Below are 23466 nucleotides of genomic sequence, written 5' to 3'. Positions count from 1 at the left end.
TTTTTTACACGTGTCGAATTAAGTAAGGGAATTATAGGGATCTTTTAAAGAGAATTCGCTTCAGTTGAAAATTTTTTATCCCTTCACTCGGAGTGTGGGAACTTGTCGATTTCAGCAATTTTACAGAGCTTCTGTTGCATTAATATATAAAACAGGCGGAATTGGATCAGGAAATAAGAGAACATTTTAGAATGAAGTTAATATGGGCTGAATTAAGATAAAACTTTGTAAATTAATTAAGTTTAAATTTGATTTTAAAAATCATTACACACACGCACAAATTTGGCGAGTACACACCAAATTTGGTAGCTGTAGGTCAAATGGTCTGTATTGTAGAGAGCCAAAATACACACGCCATTCAACACTCATCTTTTTTATTGAGGTAATGATTATGACTCATGCCTGAGAGGTATCCATGTTTGCACACACTTTTATTTATACGGATTAGACGTTCCATATTTATCAATGCTGTATTAACTAAGTGAACATAATGAAATAAATTTGAATTTGCTAATTATGCTAGGCAAATCTCTACTATTATCACAATATTTTATAATTAATAGGATTTATATTTTTTACAAATTTATTTATTTGAAAACTCGGCAAATTTTTTTAATAAAGTTGGTAGCAGCTCACCACGCCCCATTACAAACTTAAGTAGCAGCCAAGTCGGAAATTCGCGACTGATTGTATCAATTTCACACAGAAACTAATTCATGTGCCTTCAAAATTAGAGTAATGCTGGATGTTGTTATGCCACGACATGATATGGCATTGATTTAGCACCTACGTTTATTTAAAAAGGTGAGACTAATATAAGAAAAAGGCTTTTTCTTTTAAATGTTTAAAATTTTGAAATGCACTTAATGTCTAATTATGCCGCTCAGAAGCGTTACTGTATTTAACTTACTAACAAAGGAAACGCAAACTGAAGTTTTTGGATGGGAGACCAGCAACATTTGTGTAGAATTATCAGTGTAAGCAAATAAGCAACACTGCATGAAATAACCGCATGGAACAATGTGGCACATCCATGGACGTGTCCATTAGGACAATGATGTGAGAATTTGACTTTAATGGGTCATACTAGCAGAAGACCACTCGCAAGAAGTGTCTTTACTGACAGCACAACATCTCCTACATCATCTCTCCTGGATTCGGAACCATATCGGTTGGAACCTAGACCACTAGGAAACTGCGGCTTGATCGGATGAGTCAAGGCTTCACTTGGCAAGAGCTGATGATAGGGTTCGAATGTGACGTAGATCCATGAACCCAAGATGTCAACAAGGTACGGGGCAAGCTGGTGGTGGTTCCAAATTGGAGTGGACCGTTTTTACATGGAATAGACCGAGTTCTCTAATCCAACTGAACAGATGACTGTCCGGAAATGGTTATGTTGAAATGGCTACCAGAAGACGACTTGCAACCATTCATAAACTTCATGTGCCCAAATAAAGACGGCATTTTTATGGATGACAGTGTGCCCTGTCACCGAGCCACAACTGTTCACTATTGGTTTGAAGAACATTCTGGACTGTTCCAGCGAATGATTTGGCCACCTAGATCACCTGATATGAAACCCATCGATCATTTAGGATGCATAATCAAGAGATCAGGTCAAGCATAAAATCCTGCACCAGCAACACTTTCGCAATTATGAACGTCTATAGAGACAGCATCGCTCAATATTTCTGAAGGGGACTTCCAACAACTCTTGGAGCCCATGCCACTTTGAGTTGCTGCAGTTCGCCGGGCAAAAGGATGCCCGACACACTATTAATAGGAACCCATGGCTTTTGTCACCTCAGTGTATATGTTATATTAATTGTACAAACCAACTGTCTAATACTAACTGGATAAACGGGTTCAAAATAACTTTTATTTAATGAAAATGTAAATGATTTCTTTTAGGATAATTTTGTTTTTATTTTAAAAACATTATGAGGACGCACAGGCTCCTATTATCCATTTATTATGTCTTATGAAACTGCAGCAACCATGCTTACACACAATATTATATAAGGAGACACATGATGTTTTTAAATATGTAATAACTGACACAAAACTAATATGAACCTGAACAATTATACTTGACAAATTATTATTCTAATTCATAGAATTTTTAATTTTTGTAGGTTTATTTATTTGACAACTAAGATAAAAAAAACATTTGTTAATCGACATCCTTTCGCCAACTCAAATTCAAATGAAAAACTTTTAAAAAACAGTGTTTGTTAAATACCTTTGAACATATCATAATGAGCCTTTCGTAACTTCTGATGATGGACGCTTGCCAGATGTTTTTTTCTATTCTCTGCTCCATCTGCAAATGACCTCTGGCAGTAATCACAATAATATTGTTTCCCCATGCTTCTTGTTTTCTAGTTTTTCTAGAGTAGTATCTAGTTAGTTTTTCCAAAAGCGTATAAGAAATCCTACAATAACAGAAAACAGATTAGATGAAAATTTTCAATAGAAAAGTGCTTATTTTATTTCAGTTGAAAAAAAAATTTACCCTGCATAGCTATAAGATCAATTCTTCTAGCTTTAGAAATAAAAAGTATTAGGAAGAAATGAAATAAATAAGCTAAGCTTAATGTCAAAAACAGTCTTTACATTGCTAAAGAGTAGCGGCTTCAATCACTTTAATGCAAAATCATTCTTTATATTATATTTGAATGAATAATTATTTTAAGCAAAAAAACCTTAAATAGTACATACTTTTGCAATTCCGTATTATTGTCATAAAAAGCCTAAGACGTGGAAAAAAGTAAGAAAAAAATTGTATTGTTTTGAAGCGTTGCATCAATCATCCAAAATACGCCACTATAATATATATATATATAAAACGCTCACATACGTGGTACAGAAATCGAGCTTATTGCTAATTGTCGAATGGCAACAGTCAAATATAAACAAAATATCATACGAATTTCAGATTGGTTCATTCACTGAGCTTTTTTATAGCTATATTGAATCAGATGCTTCTCTTAGCTAATAAAGAGAGTTGCGAAATATTATTAGAAGTGTTCTGAAGATAGCTCGCCATGTCACCAAACAGGACATTCAGTCAGAGAAAGACGATATAAAAGAAACCGAAAAATAGGCTTCAAACAAAAAATTCAATCAAGAGCAAAAGTAGCCTTGATCGTTGTCAGCTAAGTAATCGTGTTAAGACTTAAGATTAATGTACAATTTCTCGCTAAGCATATCAAAATCGTATCGATCGCAGCAAAACGCTCTAAAAATCTGCAAACCTGGGTGTATACCAGAAATGCTAACAAATGGCTTTTTTTAACAAATGGATATTAATCTTAAGTTTAGCCGTAATGGCTATAATTTGCCTTCGGAAATTGATACCTATATCCACCCAAAACAATTATCTTATAAAAAGTGTGTGTGTTTTTTTTTATCTTAAGATAAAAATATTACCTTTTTAATGACATAAATTTCATTTCCGTACAATTTTTCATTTAACTTTAATAATATTTTTGGTACTTGTTGGTTGTAACGGCGATCAAAAAGCGCCAAAAAAATTTCGCCAGTTAGACGATTTTGATCGTCAAACTATATAGCATGTTATTATGTAACTTGATACTTTTTATAATTTGACGAAATTTTTTTTTAGCGCTTTATGGTCGCCTTTAAAACCGAATTGTACCATATTTTTAATTCAAATTGATACTCTATCAGAAACAATGCTATTACGGGATTCAAAATCTCCTTCAAAATATTCAAGCGCGTTCTTTTGCCAATCATACAATCCGTAGTAGGATTTTCATTTCCGCTTTTATTTCATAATATATACGCTTTGACGCTTTTAACGCGTTGACTTTTTAAATTGAAAATTGTTTTAACAGAATTCACTTGTTTTAGTAGTATTAAATAGCTTAGTGAAATGTTTATTTTTAAAGAAATGCATCCCAAATTAATAATTTAACAGCCTAATAAGTTAATAATCTGGGTGGACAATTTGATCGCCAAAGGCGGCTAGTTAGGAAGAAGAGAAGATCGGGAGGGTAGAAAGCTAAAACATCGATTATCGCATTTAAATAAAAAGCGATCAGTCAGCGCGAAAAAAGTTAAGACATAAATTGAAATGCAAAATGTAATAACAGCTTAATTAGAACATTAGTAAATTTTAATCATTGGCAATGTCCCCCCCTTTCTTCTTGGGTAAGGCCGCGAATGTCTTGCATGGCATTAGTGAATTATGGCTACAAAATATTGATATATGGCATGGATTTAGCATTTTTTTCTTACTGGATCTGTTCTATAATTCTTCGCAATGATTTTGGCAATCAATTCTTGGCATTTAGCAACAGTTAATCGAAGAAAATTTAGAAATTTTTTATCAGTTTAGAAATTAAAAAAAAAATCAATTTAGAAATTTTTTAAATAATAATGCTGGCAAGCGTAATAGCTTTCTTAGTCATTATAAGAGAGACAAAACTGCAAATTTAATTGTTAGTATATTTTTTTCATCTAAAATCATTAAAAATATAATAATTTTCATTAAAAGTGTTATAATCTATCATTATAATACCGCTTAAAGTCATTCTCTTTTTTTCCGTCCGCGAATTTGTATAAATAGAAAAGTATTTATAAACATTTTTCGAGGATCCAATCGACAATCTAATTCGACATCCAAACTGAAATTCTGTTGAATTTCAGATTGGATGTTTCCTTCTATGTAACATATAATTATGTAAAATATCAAAAATTTTGCTTTTAATTATACACACATATATGCATGTAAAATTTGATCGAGGCCCAATTAAGTTATTTTAACGTTCTATGGATCAATTTATAGCATCTTTATCAATTATAATTTCCTTACTTTTAAATCTTTCCTCTCAGATTAGTTGTTTTCTATCTAAACGCGAAAAATCGATGTTTCAACTATCCTTCTCCCTCTCGCCTCATCAGTTTTGGATGGCAAATCCAACGATTTAAAGCAATAAAACTGCTGTTATGTACTTTTTTCATGCTAAAATATGATTCAATTGAAGTAATACAATCGACTTTAAATACGATGCTCAGAAAAAAAAAAAAAAAAAGGAAAAAGTTTTTAAGAAGAAATAACTAACAATTATAAAACACATTTTACCCAAAAAAAGAAATTCACGGAGTTCAGTTACATGGAATTCATAACAATTTCAAGTATTCTACGGATTCACAGTTGAGCTAAAGCAACAATACATTCTCAAAACAGAAAATGCAATATAATTAGATAGCTGAGAAAACAAAATAGTAAAAAGAAAAAAGGATATCCAGCATGATGAGGAAAGGTAAGTTGAGTATTCTAATTGCAATGGTGTTGTTGAGTATTCTAATTGCAATATTTAAAAATTTATTTCACCAATTTATCATTTCGATTCTGTAATATTTAAATGTGATTAAAACAAACGATTTTTTTTACTTAATCCCTAGCTATCTTTGTAATTTTAGATTAATTTATTATGTCATTTTATTGTAAACTAGCCGCCTTTGGCGACCAATCTTAATGTTCGTTTAAATTTTAATAATTAAATAGGTTGAACCGGAGTTTAACCCCCTTCTTCGCCAAGTTGCGATAACGCGCCAAAGCTGGCAATCTTTATTATGCACTATAATTGAACATCTGCTCCTTTGCTTTTGAGCATTTCGCAAGGAAGTTGTTGGCGATTTTTAAAAATTGCGCCAAGCAGGGGATTAAACTCCGGTCGTACCATTAAATATTTTACGCAATTCCAACTTTAATAGATTCTTCAGCAAAATATTTTAAAACTTCTAATTTTGATAGTCATATAATTTACTCATAATATTATAAAGGCCTTCAGTCATAACGTGATATGTATCTCTATAATTTTCTGTTACCCCTCGTCGAATTTATGGTTTAAATTAAAGTGTAAATGATTAATCTGCAATTAATATAATAATATTTTTTACTGAAACAAAGCATTTTTTTTAATAATATGATTACTGATAATAGTCACTGAGCGTTTAAACTTTATGGGCACTAAAGAATATCTTTCTTAATTTATGTAATATCTCAAGAATTTGTCAACAAAATTTTCTCAGATTCCTCATGAACAGATCGATTCATTAACAATGTTTCATTTTAAATGCATCAAACACAAAGAAAATAAAATGAATCGTTTAAAATAATCGGTCGAAAACAGGTTTAAAAAAACTACTTAAAAAACGATGTACTTAAAACTATAAGCATATACAAAAAATATATATAACTAACATAAATACAATTTAATTACAAAAGCATGCAACTAACCTAAAAATAATTTAAATCATTGAAAACAGATTAAAAAAAACTACTTAAAAAACGATGTACTTAAAACTGTAAGCATATACAAAAAATATATAACTAACATAAATACAATTTACTTACAAAAGCATGCAGCTAACCTAAAAATAATTTAAATCATCCGTTGATAATGGTTGTCATGGCAACAATCAGAACATAATGCGCATGCGTGAATTTTCTTTGCCAGTTACGTTAACGCAAATGCGTGAATTTTTCTACTCCAGTTGGGGTAACGCTATGCAGATTATACATTTTTAATTTCCTTTATTATGTGTTATTTTAATTCAAAGGTACTTCAGAATGAATCTGAAACATGGATTAATTAACAATGTTTAATTTTAAATGCATCAAACATTAAGAAAATAAACAGAATCGTTTGAAATAATCTGCCGAAAAATGTTAACCCTAGCCTAATTACTGTTGGGAGAAAAAAAAAAAACCTGAAGCCTTACTCATTTGGCGGCGGGGAAAATGAAAGATTTTTTGGCGGGAAAATTAGTTTTTAATTAATAATTAAAATTCTAATTAAAATTTCAAAAAAAGGGACCCTAGGTGCACATTCCGGACCTCTAAGGTATACATGTACCACATTTGGTAGCTGTATGTCAAATGACCTGGCCTGTAGAGCGCCAACACACACACACACATTGAGCGTTATTATAAGTATAGATTAATTATATTCATAACATAGATTAGAAGTTTGTGTTTTATAGCAATAACAGTGTTACGAAAAATCTGTCCCTTAAGTGTACGATGAGAAGTCCAGTAAATTAATAACGAATAATGACACTCTATATTATAAATAAGAGCACAAAAGCACCGATAACAGAACACAACCGAAGCATACACACACACACACACAAAAAAAAACAGTACTTGCAGAAATTAACAACACACATGCAAACAGCAAATCGTTAAGCAGAAAACAGGTCAACGCAAACTAGAGAACCCCCTTTGCAATCTACACTCAACAGAGAGAATTCGTTAAAGTGACTCGCTTTAGCTTTCTTGCGTTATATGTTCGTTTTCTGACAGGACATAGAATCTCCTATTCGAATTGCTAGATCTCAAGTTCTCATAGAGATATTACAGTAATTCTTGCATTTCCTAGAACCTTCATTTTTGTCACAAAGCGAAACCACAGCACAGAATCATTTAAGTATCTGTAAATATATATCTCTTCCTTACTATGAAACAATCTGAACAGGGAAAAAATGCTACAGATTCATAACAATAGGATATGTGATATTAATGTCAGCAATTTATTTCTCAAAGCACAAATAAAAAAAAATTATTTTTATATTTGTTTGAAGTTCTTATAATAAAATAATTGAAGTTCTTATATAAATAATTTTCAAAAGGTTTAAATCCTTATACACAGCGTAAATACACGAAAATAGTATTCAGAATTTTTCTACAACACATCTTAAATTCGTAATTAGCGTTTAAATCCATTTTCGTGGAATAAATTGTGAAATAGTTCTATCAGAAGACAGACTGTGTTTTTCACAGCAAAATTAAATATCATAACCACTCTCTATCAAGCTATTCTTCTATAAATTTCGTTTACTCTGTCGAGCACCACATAAAGTAGAGCATAATAGAAACGCCCTACCCTAGCTTTTCTCATATTTTGTACATGAAACTGACACAATTCATTTAAAGAATGACGCAATAGCAAAACCGATGATGCTTTTATGCGCTCCTTTTGCAAAATGATCAAAATTACTTTCATTTCAACAAACTTATTTGTTCATTTTAAATTTATATAGCAAAATCAATAAAAATTATAAGTGGTTCATTTTCTTTATATTATAACATTTTTCCATTGATTTTTTTTTTTTTATTTCGAAAGAATTTCAGAATCTTGTTTTTTTAGGTGAAAACACACATCTTCTTTAATAATAAATTTACTTATACAGCATTTCGTTAAAAATTGCTTGTTCTAAATATCTAATACACTTTCGATTTTGCTCTCTTTTGAACTTTGATAGAGCCCTCACTCACAACAATTGGACCGATTTAGCCAATTAATTTCGCCACTTTGAAGTATAGCAAATCAGAATACTTCATCATTATGAGCAAGTGTAACTTAAAATTCTACTATTGTTTACTTATTATAATTACACTTTTGCTGTGATAAAGCATCATTTATCTGCTTGACATGATTAACCAAACTGCTCTATTTAACAGACAACCCAGATCAAATTAATCTTATTAATACTAGATGCCTTCGGCGGCCATATTAATAGAACTGATACAGTCATGTCGATCAGTTTTGATGAAATGTATAATTTCAGAACGAAAGAATTATTCAGAATTATGACAGCATGAGAATGATAGAGGCATTCTGAATGGTTAGCCAAATTTGCATTCAAGAAATCGGTACAGTTGCTCGAGCAGAGGGCCCTGTCTTTTATTATGCAATATGTGTAGAAATTGAAAGCGGAAGGGTCAATCAAATTTTCCTGATGTGTAAAGGTAGAACTTTCATATATAAAGGAAGGAAAATATAAGGGGGGGGGCAAAATCGGCATATCAATAACTTTATTTAGTAATTGTGTCATGGTTTTTCTCCTACAAAAAATGTGCAATAAAGTGTTTTTTTTTTTTTTTTTTCGATTTCTCTCGAAAAATGGAAGGTGTGGAGAACAAGGAATAAATGATAATGCATCTGGATGCCATACTTTCATATGAAATAAACATTGACGAAATCGATATGGATAGAAAACTGGTTTAGTTTTGCAGATTATTGTAAATATATTAATATATATTTCAGTTTTATCATGTGACAATGATACTTCTGCAACGGATTTCTCACCTGATAATATGTATGATATAATTATGCTATTAATTAGAAGATTATGTCAGTATTAATATATTATTTTAGTTCTAGTTATATTAAGAATGTCATTTTATTTACTATAAAGTACTTTATTTATTTGAAGTACTACTATATTTACATACAAAGTTTTAAAATAACGCATTAAAAAATTAGAGCTCTACAAGCATTATTAATTTTTGTTTAATACTTTTACAAATTTTAAATACATTTTTTTCAGATATTTTTGAAATGTCAAACTAGATATTTTTAGAATTTACATGTTTATTTTTTTCAGGTTTAACTGGAAAAATAATTAAAATTTTGTAAAGAATCAGATTTTCAATTCGATACTAACTTTTTTTTGCCAACTAACCAAGAAATAAAAACCAGTTTAAATAATTTTAAAATATTAAAAATTAAGTAATTTATAAAATTTTTGTAAAACACACACAATTTTTTTTTTGAAATATCAAAATAATTTTGCTTGATAAATTGATTTTTTAGTTAAACGTCATTTTAATAACATAATCCACAAGAAGAGTCATTAATTACTTCCAATGCTGCTGTCAATTTTTTTTGAAAAAGGGTACTGTATTGTCTTAAAAAAATGCGGTGGTAAAAAAGAGTAATAACGCCTTTTGCACAAAGATTATTTCGAACATTTTGTCAGAAAACTATAAACAAATGAAACTGTTTTCAAATATTAAACCAGCGGGAATATCTAAAAACTTTCTTTTTTCTCAACTTTTTAACTTCCTTAAAACATTCTAATAAACTTGTCAAGCCAGAGAATGCCTTACATGTCAATGGCGTACAATAGTAACGAAATATTAATTTTTGGCGTGATTTTAGTATTTTGGCGATTAATTCCTGGCATGAAGGTTAATAGTATCCGAAAATAGAGTTTGTGCTTTAGACACGTTTTTCCCCATCGATTGAAGCAATTATTTTACATAAAACTGCACATGTATGCACAAAATCCTATACCTAATTTGAGTCATATATTTAGGTATATTTCTCACTGCTTTTTTGAATTATTGCGTTAACTTGTTTCTGAAATTACAGACTGACAGACATTCAATCGTTGTTGGGTCTGTCTCAAACTTTGACAAGTGTCTACACTACAGACGATAAATATGTGCACAGAGTCTTATCCATCTAGCTCTTTTCGTTATGTAGTTATCGTATTAATTTATACTTGAACAGCCGGACTATTTCTAAACAGATTTAACTCAAAATTTGATAGAAATCTCAAATTTGATGTAAAGACCACGCACCAAATTTCAACCGTTCAGCTCAAAACATTTTTGAGTTATCTTTGTCACAGACAGACGGATATTGTCGAAAAATGAGTTTTTCGAACTCGGAGAGGTCTGAAAGGTGGAGATTCGTCAAAATCTCGAGTTCGAATTGTTTAACGATTATTATACTTTCTCTATAGTACGTATATATCGTATCACGTTTTTCCGCTATATTAAACAACATAACTAAAATTTTAAATATTAATAGTTTAACATCCAAGAAAACAATAATCCGGGCCAAAGGCCTCAAATGATCTGATAAACTTTACTTTTCTGTCTTTCATCTTGCAGTTGCTAAGAGAAAGATCCCACTTCAGTGGGCTGTGTGTGGGTCAACATTCTACTTTAAATTTAAGCTACTAATTTTTCTCATATATGTTAGAGAGTTGGCAATATTTAAGTAATGAATAAACAGCTCCAAAACATTCTGAAAACAGTTGCTGGCAAAAAAAAAAAAAAAAAAAAAAAAAAAAAATTCCAATAATTTATTTTTAAATATGCATTACTGCATTCTAAATAGTTTGTTATGCAACAAATGGCAACCATTTTAATTTTGGACGACGAACGCATTAAATTACAACTTTTCACAGCGATTCCGAAGTTCTTTAAATGCATCATAATTATATAACTAAGACCAACTGATATAAATAACCGATGATATCAAAATAGTTAATGAATCTTTTATGGTAGAATTATGTTTCTTAGATGCACCTTTCGCCTAAAATGAAAACATGCCCTTTTACAATGACCATTTTGAGAATCACAGAGTACACACCTTATACCAGCCATAAGAGTCTAGTAGAAAAATATATGAGTATTGTAACATCTATAATGTACGGAACAGAGTTCTAGGAATACCTATGTAGAAAGTCAAAATTTCAACACCATCAGCGAAGGTGATCCACAAATTTCATACGGCAGAGTTATAGGTCACATTGTTCTGTAATATTAGCAACCGTCCTATACGATTTACAAACAATCACTAACATGATTATATGATTCCGGGCATTAAAACAGAGTGTCAACTAAACATGACGTTGAGAATTCTTAAGTGAGACGCCTGAGATTATAATTATAAATTAAGAAAATGACTTTTGTTCAAAAGCACAGTTTCGAATTAAACTCGTGCAAGTATGGCTGGTATATCATGATTCAAAAAAGTTAAGTACAGTATAGTATATCATGATTAAAAAACATATTCACGCAATTTGAGAAATTCTGCAATTGAATAGGTTTAGGATTTTAAATCGAGGCTCACTGTAATTGAATTAACAGTAAAACAAAAGTAAAAATTGTATTTCTATTTTTTATTTACTATTATGGTAATGCGATTTCTTCAAAGAAAAATTTACAAAGCACACTAATTTTCTTAATAACAGTCACATTTTCATTTCAATATATTTTTCCTTAACAATTATCATTCTTTATAAAATAAATACAAATACTAAAAAATCCAATATAGCAGCCCATTTAAATAACTATTAACAACAACCAAACAAAAAAATTTTGTTACTAAACAATGAATCTTTTTTAACAATCAGAAATAAATAACAAAGACAAGTTTTATAAATATATAAATTATGCAAAAAAAAAAAGACAAAGAAATGGGCACTGATTACTTTATAAACCAATATTTTGTGTATAATAGTCGCCAGGATAAAAATATACAATTAAGATAATGTTATTCTAGTACATTCATTTGAACTCGTTTTTCATAGGATGCATACTATTCACAAATTAAATTATAGAATTAATTCAAAGAATTACAAAGGTTAATTGATTCAAATTAAAATTTAAAAAAAAAGATTTTTTTAACGAATTTCAAAAATACTTTTTTTTGCCATTCTTCAAATTTTAAAGAAAATTTTCTATAAAATTAAAATTTGCTACTTGATTGACTTGGGAATTTAATAGCATGACAAATTATTTATTATTATTTGATATCTTAAGTACAGAAGCTTTTAAAACAGTATTAAAAATCTATGATTAAAATTATTTTCTTATAGAAAATCGTGCCATCATTTTCTAAATTCAAATCTCTTTAGGTGATCCAAACATTTTGCACTCATTCTCTTCTTTACTCTTTTTTTTTTTTTTTTTTAAACTTAGATGAATTTCATATTTCAACTGCAAAATAATTTAAATTTCCAAGTAATTTAATATTCTCTAAATCAAATATTTTATCTTTTACTCAATAAGCAGCTTAAACTATTGTCTACTTAACATGGTTTATATCTTTGCAGTTTATCTTTTAAAACCATGGTATTTCATTTTGAGTTTGGCAACAATATATTGGTTAACAATTTCAAAAGGATTGTTGTCACTGAATTTTTTCACAAATGACTAGTCCATGACTGTTAGTAAATCATACTTTATTGATGCAGAACTGCTTCCATTTTTTTAAATTTTGCCAAGAGAGAATCATTAATTAAGAGATAATTCATTAACATTGTCACATTCATGCGTTGTCATATGTCACAGGGTTTGATAATTCTCAACATCTACTGACTATGATTAAAAATGAAACACACATATATAAGGCTACCCTACATTATCTGCAAAAAATAAAAATTCATAAATAAAGCAATTTAAAATGTTTTTATTTATATAATGTCAAATACTTTTTAAAAAATAAAAATAAATAGCATTTTTAGAAAAAAATAAAAACAAAATTTATTTTATAGCATGCAAAGCATAATTATTTGAGGTGTTACTACACCAATTCCATGTTCTAGTCAAAGGATTGTACAGCATTCCTTCTATCGATACTATTCGACAATTTAAACCTTTCAACATTTCACTTAATTCACTCGGCTGAACAAATTTATTCCAATTGTGAGTTCCTCGAGGAACAATGTTTAAAACGTATTCTGCAGCTAAAATGGCTGCAAAATAAGATACAGTTGTGCGGTTAATAGTAGTAAAAAACAGTGATCCACCTTCTTTAGCAAGTTCCACACAATTATTAACAAATATTGGAACATCAGCCACATGTTCAATGACTTCACTGCACACAACAGCATCAAATGTGCCAGGGGAAACAGTAACAAAATTTTCAATAGTGTCACATACATAATTCAATCGATTATTGATTTCTTCATCTTGGGAAGCATGTTCTTTTGCAGCTTCAATGTTCTCCAAGCCAGGATCAAGCCCAGTGACTTGTGCACCAAGTCTTGCCAATGGTTCAGCCAAGAGGCCTCCACCACAACCAACATCGATAATCTTGTACCCTTCAAGTGGCAATGGCTTTTTAATTGTCACTTCAGATGCATATAAAATACCATCTCTTATAAATGGAACCCTCAGAGTATTCATTGTGTATAATAAGCGATATGGATTGCTCCACCATTCATTGGCTTTCTGAGTGAACTTCGAAACTTCTTCAGAATCTACTGTTGAACCCTCCAAAGCTTTAGAGGCAGAACTGAAATTCTTGGCAGAGAAAGGTTGCCACCAAAAATTTTTCAAACGAGAGGTTATAGACCAGAATCGAGTGGCCATCTGTAAATGAACAAAAAAGGGGGGAAAAACTTGAAAAAGGTATGAAACATCAACACAAATTGATTATTTATAAATCATTTTCTATTTAAACCATAAGCAATTATGTTTAGTAACTGATGTCAATTACTTAATAACCACCAGCCCTAGATACTTAATTTATAATTAGCTGCCTTTTGCAACCAATCAATTAGCCTGGAATATTGGTTGCGTTTACTTTCAATAAAATATTTTATGCTATCTTGATATTTGCAATACCTTCTGAGAAAATGTTCTAAACATCAAATTGTGACACATAAAAACAGTATGATTTTAATATTGCTTACACCTGTCCTATTGATTGTGTAAACATACTTATCTTAATGAAATTTAAACTCATAACATCATAGTAATATTAAAAATGTGTCTATCTAGCAAAAAAATTTCTTTATTTGCTTATCTCAAAACAATGGAAGAAAATAACGTGTTTAAATATTTGATAAAAACCAAAACTAGAAGAAATGCTGAAAGCTTGTTTAAGTTTTAATTAATTAAAACTCAAGGTGTATATCCTACCCTCAAAAGTATGATTATGCTAAATTTGGCAACTCTATGTCAAACAATGGTCCAATATAACAACAACAAGTACATATTCTCAATTATTAGTAGAGATTTTGGATTGTTCTGCAATTTACATCCATTTTTTTCAGAGTTAATTTTTTGAAAAACAATACAACTTCATAATTTTTATTCAGACACACAATGCATTTTTCAGCTGAAATGAACTTCCACCTACTTTATGTAGTAAAATTAAATCTAGCATTGTAAACCATTTACAAAAAAGTTGAAAGATTAACTAATAAAACATATGCCTATAAAACAAGCACGGCAGCCATTTGGGGGGGGGGGGGTGCGACGGATGTTATGCACTGGGGCCCAACATAATCAAGAACTAAAATAGTGATCTGAATGATAATGATGGGATAGAAAGAAGAGGGGAAGAAATTTAAATGGAAAAATCGATTAGTTTAGTGCTAGTGTGCAACATATTATAAACATAAAGTACAGTCATTTACCTCACCTACTCAATTAAATTGCATATATTACTTTGTTAATTCATACTATAAAATGTTTAATATTGTATGTCGTATTGTATGTAATGTTAATATGTATGTATCTAATCATTCGATGCTAAGGAAGTATCTCTGTGGGGTTCAATACTTAGTTTCAAAAAACAAAATTAGCAGAAAAGAAAAAAGTTATTATAATAAATGCTGAATGTTCTTTCAGCAAATTAAATTTAATAAAGGATTGTCTTCGGTCAAACATGTGTGCATAAAGCTTAAATGCATTTGCTATACTAAGCATCAAAAATAGGAATTACAAAAAATTTTTTTGAAGTAATTAATAGCAAAAGCAAAACCACACATTCAATAAAAATAGAATGTAAAATGTGCTCATATTTGTATTGTTTTTCTACTTTGCAAAAAATTTAGGGCCCCAAATGGTTTCTTGCACCCAGGTCCCTTCATAAAGAAGGCCAGCTCTGAAGACAAATATAAAGAAAGTACAAAATTTGCTATATTAATATGTTTAATTAGCAAATTAAAAGTTTTTCATAATTTACTATTCTTATTTTAGGAATACATCTCATATAAACTGCATTCTTCCCAATTAAAATTGTTTAACAATTAAAATTTTTTTAAAAATGCCCTTTTGGAAATTACTATTTGAATTACTAGAAGGCCAGGATATCCAAGGCATCTGAAAAGTTATAGACAGGATGCTCTGTTAAAGAACTGACAGAGAGGGTATCAAGAGAAACAAAAATTGCAAAGAAATATGGTATTGCAAATCATGTTCAGAAGAGGAAATTCCTGAGTAACAAATGCAGGCTCCAAGTCTAAAAAGAATAATTATACATATTGTACATATGTAGGCATTGGATAATCCACATGACAGAGTACTGTGGAAATCTCAACAGAGTTTTATTATCAATGTATAGGCAAGAGTTCTCAGAGATTATCTTTTAGGAATGTATGGTCTTATGATGCTATAGCAATTTAGGAGACATATAAAGAAAGGAAGTTGATTGCAGCATTAAACATAATTTGAAGGCATACAAAACACCATATGGAATTTTCATGATTTAAATACAGGATCATAAAATTTCTTCCATCTGTCACATAAAGCAAGCTTGAAAGTTTGATGGATGGATTCTTGCTATTTTTCTGATTGGGCAGTAACATCACATTTATAAATATTGTGGCAATTACAGCTAAATTTTAATTTTAAAACCAAGCAATGATGAATACTATTTAATGATCATAAATTTTAAAAACTTGCATAGTTGCTATTTTAACTTGATATTTTGCTTTTTTGTTTAATTGTAGTATGTTGAATTTTCTTTTCTAGGAAATCAGATAAATTTTTATTTAACATTCCGACATACCACATAAATCATGAAATATATTCTATGGTACATAAAAAATGTATGATTTTTATTTCTGTTCTTAGTTTTATTTTATGACCAGCTTCAGTTCAATAAGCATGTTAATATATTAGTTGAAGTATAATCATCTCCTGTTTCAAAGTAAAGTTCAAATTCTTTCCAGATAATAATAAATTAAGAAGGCACATGGCGCATTCAATGGTGTAAATCTCCTGACACAGTACTATTTATATGACAATCAATATTTCACCTTCAAAATTTTTTGCTGAAGAAATTATTAAGAAGTTACATATAAAGCATTCAACTGAAATTTTATATAACACTAATTTTGCCAAACTAGCTAGTTAAGAAACATAATTTTGTATATAGTTTCACAATTTTTTCAGTCCTTTGAATGAAATATTCTTGACACACTCACATTTTAAGTAAAAATATCTAACTATTCTGCAACTATAATTGACTAAATTAAGAAGATTTTAATTCATTATTCCAAATCAATCAACAGTAGACTCAATAAGAGACACCAGTTGATTGATCAATCTTACTTGAGGTGACCACTGAAAATATCTGAAATAAGGATATTCAAAGCTTCATAACTTGGTTAGTTACTGCTTCAGGAGAATGGAATGTTTCATGCTTCAACTGTAATCACACAAAAAATATTTTGCTGAATACTATTAAAAGAATATACTGTATAAAAAGTTTGGAATTTTTTTTTTTTTAATTTTCCAACAAAACAATCGATGACTCAATCAACCTAAGATATGATTCTTTTTATCATCAACAGCACTTTTCAAACCAGAAATATATGTCTATGTATAATGGTTTAGAATTTAGTAGTTAGGTCCTGATTAGAATGGACTTTTAAAATGCAGAAATAATTTCAACCAGTCATTTTTATTAAGCTTGCATACAAGTGCAAGTAAAAATTAATGTATAGTCAGCAAATGGAAAGTTTTATTGTAAATAATACAGATATTTTATGCATATAATTTCTAGAAATGATGCTAAATTTAGTGGTTAAAGTTCTCAGTTCGTTTAAACTGTATAAATGAGAAATGAACTTTTCATTGTATAAATGAAAGAAAAACCATCTTATGGTGTTGCTCAATATAACTATCTTTACTTTCATTTCCCCCTTATAAATATCAACAGTTTTATTTATATCAAACAAAAAGTCTAATTCTAGTACTTTTATAAATTAATTAATAATATTTTTTCAGGAATCTTTAAATTTGTTAAAGCATTTCATTTTTTTCTCCTTGTCTTCTAGTTTTAACTTTGGTTAAATAAAAATGGCTTGGCTGAGTGACAGATGAAATCTTTTGTTTCAAATAAATAAAACTAATATAAAAAATGTCAAAAAAAGGGGAGGAGAGAGAAAGGGAAGGGGGATGTAGAAATAATGGACTTTTTCTTCAGAGATTAAATTTTTCATATATAATTCAATAGCAGTTTATATTTATATATAATATGTGTGTTTTAAATAATATTGTGTCCCTTTATTAACACATATAAGAATGATAATAAAGGGAGGGAAAATAAAATGCATTGATTTCCAGATTACCTCATAAACAAACTATCTAAAAATGCTGACACAAGATATTACATTAACTGAAAAACAGAAAAGGCAAGACTCATGCAGTTTTTTAACCATTGTAATCCCTTAACTTTGATAAGATAAAAGATACAAGCAGAATGATGAAAACATTAAAATATTAGTTTGCACTATCAATTATAATCATATTTTTTATTTCAGATTTATGCAGAGGAAAAAGATTAAAAGCAATACAAGCTATAAAAAAGCAAGGTAATTTAAGCCGTCAGAGTGTTAAAAAAATTTAGAACTACAAAAACAAATCTTCTAATTTTAGAAATGAATAGAATATTCCATATCTCAAACTTTATTCACTATAAACTTAATAAACAAGAATGACAAATGAGACAGAATATAGAATAACCATCTATATCTCTCAATTTGAAAAGAAAATTCATGTTTTATATTTGTATTAATAGCTTTTGATAATCAGCTGGATTGCTAAGAACATTGTTTTTCAAGCTATTAAATTATTGATACATAATGTGTTACTATTTTAAAATAACAACTTTGTTGTTCACAAAAAATTGAAAAATATAAATTTAAAGAAACAAATTTATATGAAAATGAATCAGGCAAAAGAAAATAAAAACATATGATAAAAATAAAAATACATTCATTATTATTTATTGCTTTAAAATTTAAAATTTGTTGACTATATCAAGTTTCAAAATCTGACCAAAATATCAATTAATAAGAAGTAACTATCAGCATTTTCAAAATTTAAATTTGGTGAGGAGTAAAAATTTGAAAGTTGTTGTTCTAAATTCTAAAAGAAAAGAAACCTAAATTATAAAGACAAAATTTTATATGAGATGTCAAAACAAAAATCCATTATCACATTATAAAAAGTATCAATTTGCTTTTGGCGCCAGAAAATATTTTGCAATGCAAAATTTTAAATGAAAAAAAAAATGTTTATATATGCATGAATTATATCTCAATTCATGCTCAATGAATGTAGCAAGTATGTATGTTATCAATAAAATATGAAGTAATTCATCAAAGAAAGCAACCCCCTCCCCATTTTTGTTATATTATTTTTAATTTTGAAATCAAACAAAAACCTTGACAAAAATATTTATAAAATAAAACACAGATACATAATACATCATCTCATAAGATAATAATCAATACGAAATAAGAAAACTCTACCTTCCATGACATGAATAGTCTGGGAAATAAAATCTTACTAATGTAACATACAAAAGAATGAAACTAGTTAAATTTTCACTGCAAAAAAAGTATAGATGTAAAACATTAAAAAATACTTTCAAAGTATGCTCAAATGAGGGAAAATTGTACAACAGTTAAATTGGTATGAATTAAAATCTAATTTCTTAAATTTTAAGATAGTGTAAAAATTATGTTTGAGAATATTTTCAATAAATGTAAAGGAAAAACAGCAAAAACTGGCAAGTTTTCGATTAATTTCTAGATTTTAAAAAATTGACAGCAAAAAACGTTTCTCATTATGAAGAGCACAAATGCAACAGTTCGTCAAGATTGGAAAATTTTTAGCTAATTAAATAGTCTTCTTTTTAATCAGTTTGTTTCTTAATTTAAATGGAAATATTTTTCCAAGAATATATTAATTCATAATAAATGACTATTAAAATCATAATTTGCAATAGAATGGAAAGTAAAAGTTCATATAAAATAAGCGTTAAAAATTTAATCTTAATGAGTTCACTATTAATCCTTAATACATAAAGAGTTCTATTCACATAGTTAATTTGAATGAGCACTACAGAAAATTATTTATCTGAGCACACTCCTTAAATGAAATTGTACTCACTTCAGCAAAAAATTTATAAAGTCTATTAGCCTGAAATAACCAGATGAAAAATAGTTTCACTTTCTGAATTTTTGCAAACCTAAAATGATACCAGAAAAATAAAATTCAAAATTATTGATCAAATAAACCTGATAACAAACACAACAAAAAAGGCTGATAGAATAAGAAATGACTTTCAGCTTTGCTCTGCACCAGCTTCAAATCACAGAAAGAACTCCTTTTTAAAAAAGTTATATCAAAACATACATAAAAGGATTTTTTAAGAAGCCTTCTTTAAGCTATTTTTTAAAAAGAAAATTCTGTATTTCACTGAATGATAAGTTATAATGATTAACATATGCTTACAATCAAATAATTAAAATGATTTACTTATAATCTTAAATGTTACTAACTTTTTGTTTCAATTTTTTTAAAAACAAATTACCATGGCATTTTTGCTTGATTTGAAGAATGAATTATCACGATGGGACTTTCAGTAAATGAGAAAGAAGTATGATCAACTATTTCACTTTTTAAATACATGATCCAAACAAATGACTGGGTATCATTTTTATAGTCATATACTAAATAAGAGCAGAAATAGCACTGCATTAGTCAGCAAAATTTTTAAATTACAAAACATGATGAATGAAAAAAATAATAATGTATAACGAACAGATCAAGATATTTTTAAATAACTGCATGTAATAGCCATCATTATTAATGTTGTTTATTTATTCAAACTCGCAAAATCAAATGCAAAACTATACTGAGTAAATTAATTAAAAAGTTTAAAATAATAAAGCATTAGAATCATAAAGTTACAAATTCTTTTGAAAGTTTGTAATGAATTCAATATTAACAAACCTGTCTCTTAAGAAAAAATTTCAGAAATTGAGAGAAGCATGGTATGCTATTATTTACATAATATGAATGATTCGTCAACGATGAATCGCTCGAAGAACGAATCCTTTTGGAAATATGCAATTATTTTTTTTCTTTCTTATTTTAATTTTTAATGAGCCTATAAAAAAATTTTAGACTCATAGATTAAATTTTATTTTTGAACGCTAAATATCGGATTTTCAACTATTATGCCTATTTAAATCATTGAAGGTCTTGGAGCAAAGGTAAATCCTGACGTTTTCGCTTGTAGAATTGTCTCATTGCATTCGCTGTGGTCGATCGACTGGATCGACTGAAGTGACGTAATTTACACAAAGTCAAACAAAAACAGAATATTCATTTAAAAATTGTGATCAAAGATGGAAGACGATATTGAGGAAATGAATAAATTGCGCCAAATAAGAAATCGGAGGTATCGGAATAAAGCTGACACTACTAATGACGATTCTGAAAACGAACCGTCATTAAATGAAATTCCTGATGATCCTGGCCCTGACAAAGATATTGCATCTTTAATGGGATTTGCGAGTTTTGGAAAAAAAGCACGAACGTTCGATTTTGATGCGCTTTTTGAACAGACTCGGAGAGCAGCGAAAGAAAAATATGATTCTAATAAAGACAAAGTTTTGGCATCTGATTCAGCAGAAGTTGAGCAAAATACCAAGACAATTGAGTCAAATTCAAGTGCATCGGATTCCTCAAGCGAAGAATCAAGTGACAGTGAAGAAGAAATAGGTCCACCGATTCCTGAAAATATTATTAATTCAAACGATGACACAAAATCAAAAGTGGATGATGATAAAGATTCAGAAAGTGAAGATGAACCATCCACATTGATGAATGATAGATATAAGTCTATACCAGCAAGTCATGAAGTAATTCTTGAGCATGGTGATAAAACTGTATCAGCTATCAGTCTTGATCCTAATGGAGCTCGCCTTATTAGTGGTGGATATGATTTTGATGTAAAATTCTGGGATTTTGCTGGCATGGATGTTTCTTTGCAATCATTTCGTTGCCTTAGACCCTGTGAATCACATCAGATAAAAAACATTGAGTACAGTATAACTGGTGATGCAATACTCATTGTTTCTGGCAACTCCCAAGCAAAAATATTAGATAGAGATGGTTTTGAACTTTCAGAATGTCCTAAAGGAGACCAATACATTTCTGACATGGCTAAAACTAAAGGACATTGTGCAATGTTAAATGACGGTTGTTGGCATCCTCGGATAAAAGAAGAATTTTTAACTTGCTCCAATGATGGAAGTCTAAGGATTTGGCTGATGGATGAGAAAGTTCAACAGAAAAATGTCATCAAGCCTCGACAGCAAGGTGGACTACGAGCAATCCCAATATCTTGTCGATATAGTCGAGATGGGCAACTAGTAGCTGCTGCATGCCAAGATGGATCAATTCAAATGTGGGATCATAGAAAACACTTTGTAAACACTTGCCTGTTGATGCGTAATGCTCATGATAAAGGTACTGATACATCATCATTAGCATTTTCATATGATAATCATTATGTGGCATCAAGAGGTGGGGATGATACTTTAAAATTATGGGACTTAAGGAATTTTAAACAACCTGTGAATGTAGCTTATTCTTTATTTAACAGATATCCAATGACTGATTGCAGTTTCAGTCCAGATGATAGCTTTATTTTTACAGGTGTATCACTTAGAAAAAATGAAACTAAGGGCAAATTAATATTTCTTAATAGGAATACTTTTCAGACTGCTTATGAGTTAGAAGTTGGAGATTCAGATGTTGTTAGGAGTATTTGGCATCCAAAACTTAACCAAATTATTGCTAGTACTAAAAGTGGTATTGTGAAAGTCTATTACAGTCCCGAATTGAGTGAACGAGGTGCAAAATTATGTGTTGTAAAAACGAAGCATAAAGCTAAGCACACTGAAATGATATGTGAACAACAAATCATTACTCCTCATGCTCTTCCTATGTTTAGAGTTGACAGGCCAAAAAGTACCAAAAAACAAATGGAAAAAGATCGTAAAGATCCTTTGAAATCACAAAGACCAGATCTTCCAGTTACTGGACCAGGTCAAGGTGGGAGAATAGCATCGGCAGGAAATACTTTGTCCTCCTTTATTGTCAGAAATCTGGGATTGAAAAAGAAAGTAGATGACACATTAGATCCTCGAGAAGCTATTCTAAAATATGCAAAAGATGCTGAAGAAAATCCATATTGGGTTACTCCTGCATATTCTAAAACACAACCTAAACCTGTGTTTTTGAATGAAGAAAAATCAGACGAACCTCCAAACAAGCAAAGAAAAATATAATTGTTTTCATTGTGTCATAATGTATAGTATTATTTTTTAATTTCATATGCATAATTATGTGAAAAATATTATACATATTTTGTGGAGAAGTATTGGATAAACATAGTTATATAATTTTATATAAAATAAGAAGTTGTTAATTATGAGTATAAGTGTTAAGAGGAGATTTCAATAATATTGAAGAAAATATTTTAATAACAGGTTTTTTTTTTAACTAGGAAAAGATAAGATGAAAAAAAAATTAAAAAATCATTCATTTAATATCTTTGATAAAAGTAAACAGAATACTTTTTTTTTTATTTACTTACCAAAAAAGAATTATAGTTGCAGTAACTTTGAGTTTCAGAATTAGCTTTATAAAGTGCCAAGATTGGAGGAATACTATTTTTTAGATATTAAATAAAATTTCTACATTGATAGCATTATACTAAATTTTAGTAAATTATTATCAAACAATTAACAATTGAACAGATTGAAATAACTTTTTTGATATATATATATAATTTATTTAAT

At 29.2% G+C, this 23466-nt stretch overlaps 2 protein-coding genes across 5 annotated transcripts; one reads left to right on the top strand and one right to left on the bottom strand.

Annotated features, from left to right (window-relative positions):
- Window positions 1-13011: 13011 nt before the first annotated feature.
- LOC129956738 (ubiquinone biosynthesis O-methyltransferase, mitochondrial-like) lies at window positions 13012-20730 on the bottom strand. 4 transcript variants are annotated; one of them, XM_056068690.1, is made up of 3 exons: window positions 20606-20688; window positions 19760-19838; window positions 13012-13936 (listed from the first exon to the last, which is right to left on the bottom strand). In XM_056068690.1, exon 3 carries the CDS (start codon window positions 13934-13936, stop codon window positions 13106-13108), a length of 831 nt encoding a protein of 276 aa, XP_055924665.1. In that variant the 5' UTR covers window positions 19760-19838; window positions 20606-20688; the 3' UTR covers window positions 13012-13105. The 4 variants fall into 4 exon arrangements, with proteins under 4 accessions (XP_055924665.1, XP_055924652.1, XP_055924671.1 ...); XM_056068677.1 differs by lacking the exon at window positions 20606-20688 and adding an exon at window positions 20184-20335; XM_056068696.1 differs by lacking the exon at window positions 19760-19838 and having other exon boundaries at window positions 20606-20730.
- Window positions 20731-20804: 74 nt separating this feature from the next.
- On the top strand, window positions 20805-23441 carry LOC129956731 (WD repeat-containing protein 70-like). Its single transcript, XM_056068670.1, has one exon. The coding sequence runs from the start codon at window positions 21004-21006 to the stop codon at window positions 22951-22953; it is 1950 nt and encodes a 649-aa protein (XP_055924645.1). The 5' UTR covers window positions 20805-21003; the 3' UTR covers window positions 22954-23441.
- The last annotated feature ends 25 nt before the right edge of the window (window positions 23442-23466 follow it).

Source organism: Argiope bruennichi, chromosome 2 (assembly GCF_947563725.1).
Source record: "Argiope bruennichi chromosome 2, qqArgBrue1.1, whole genome shotgun sequence".
Classification (NCBI taxonomy): Eukaryota; Metazoa; Arthropoda; class Arachnida; order Araneae; family Araneidae; genus Argiope; species Argiope bruennichi.
This window is presented reverse-complemented; position numbering and strand designations above follow the sequence as displayed.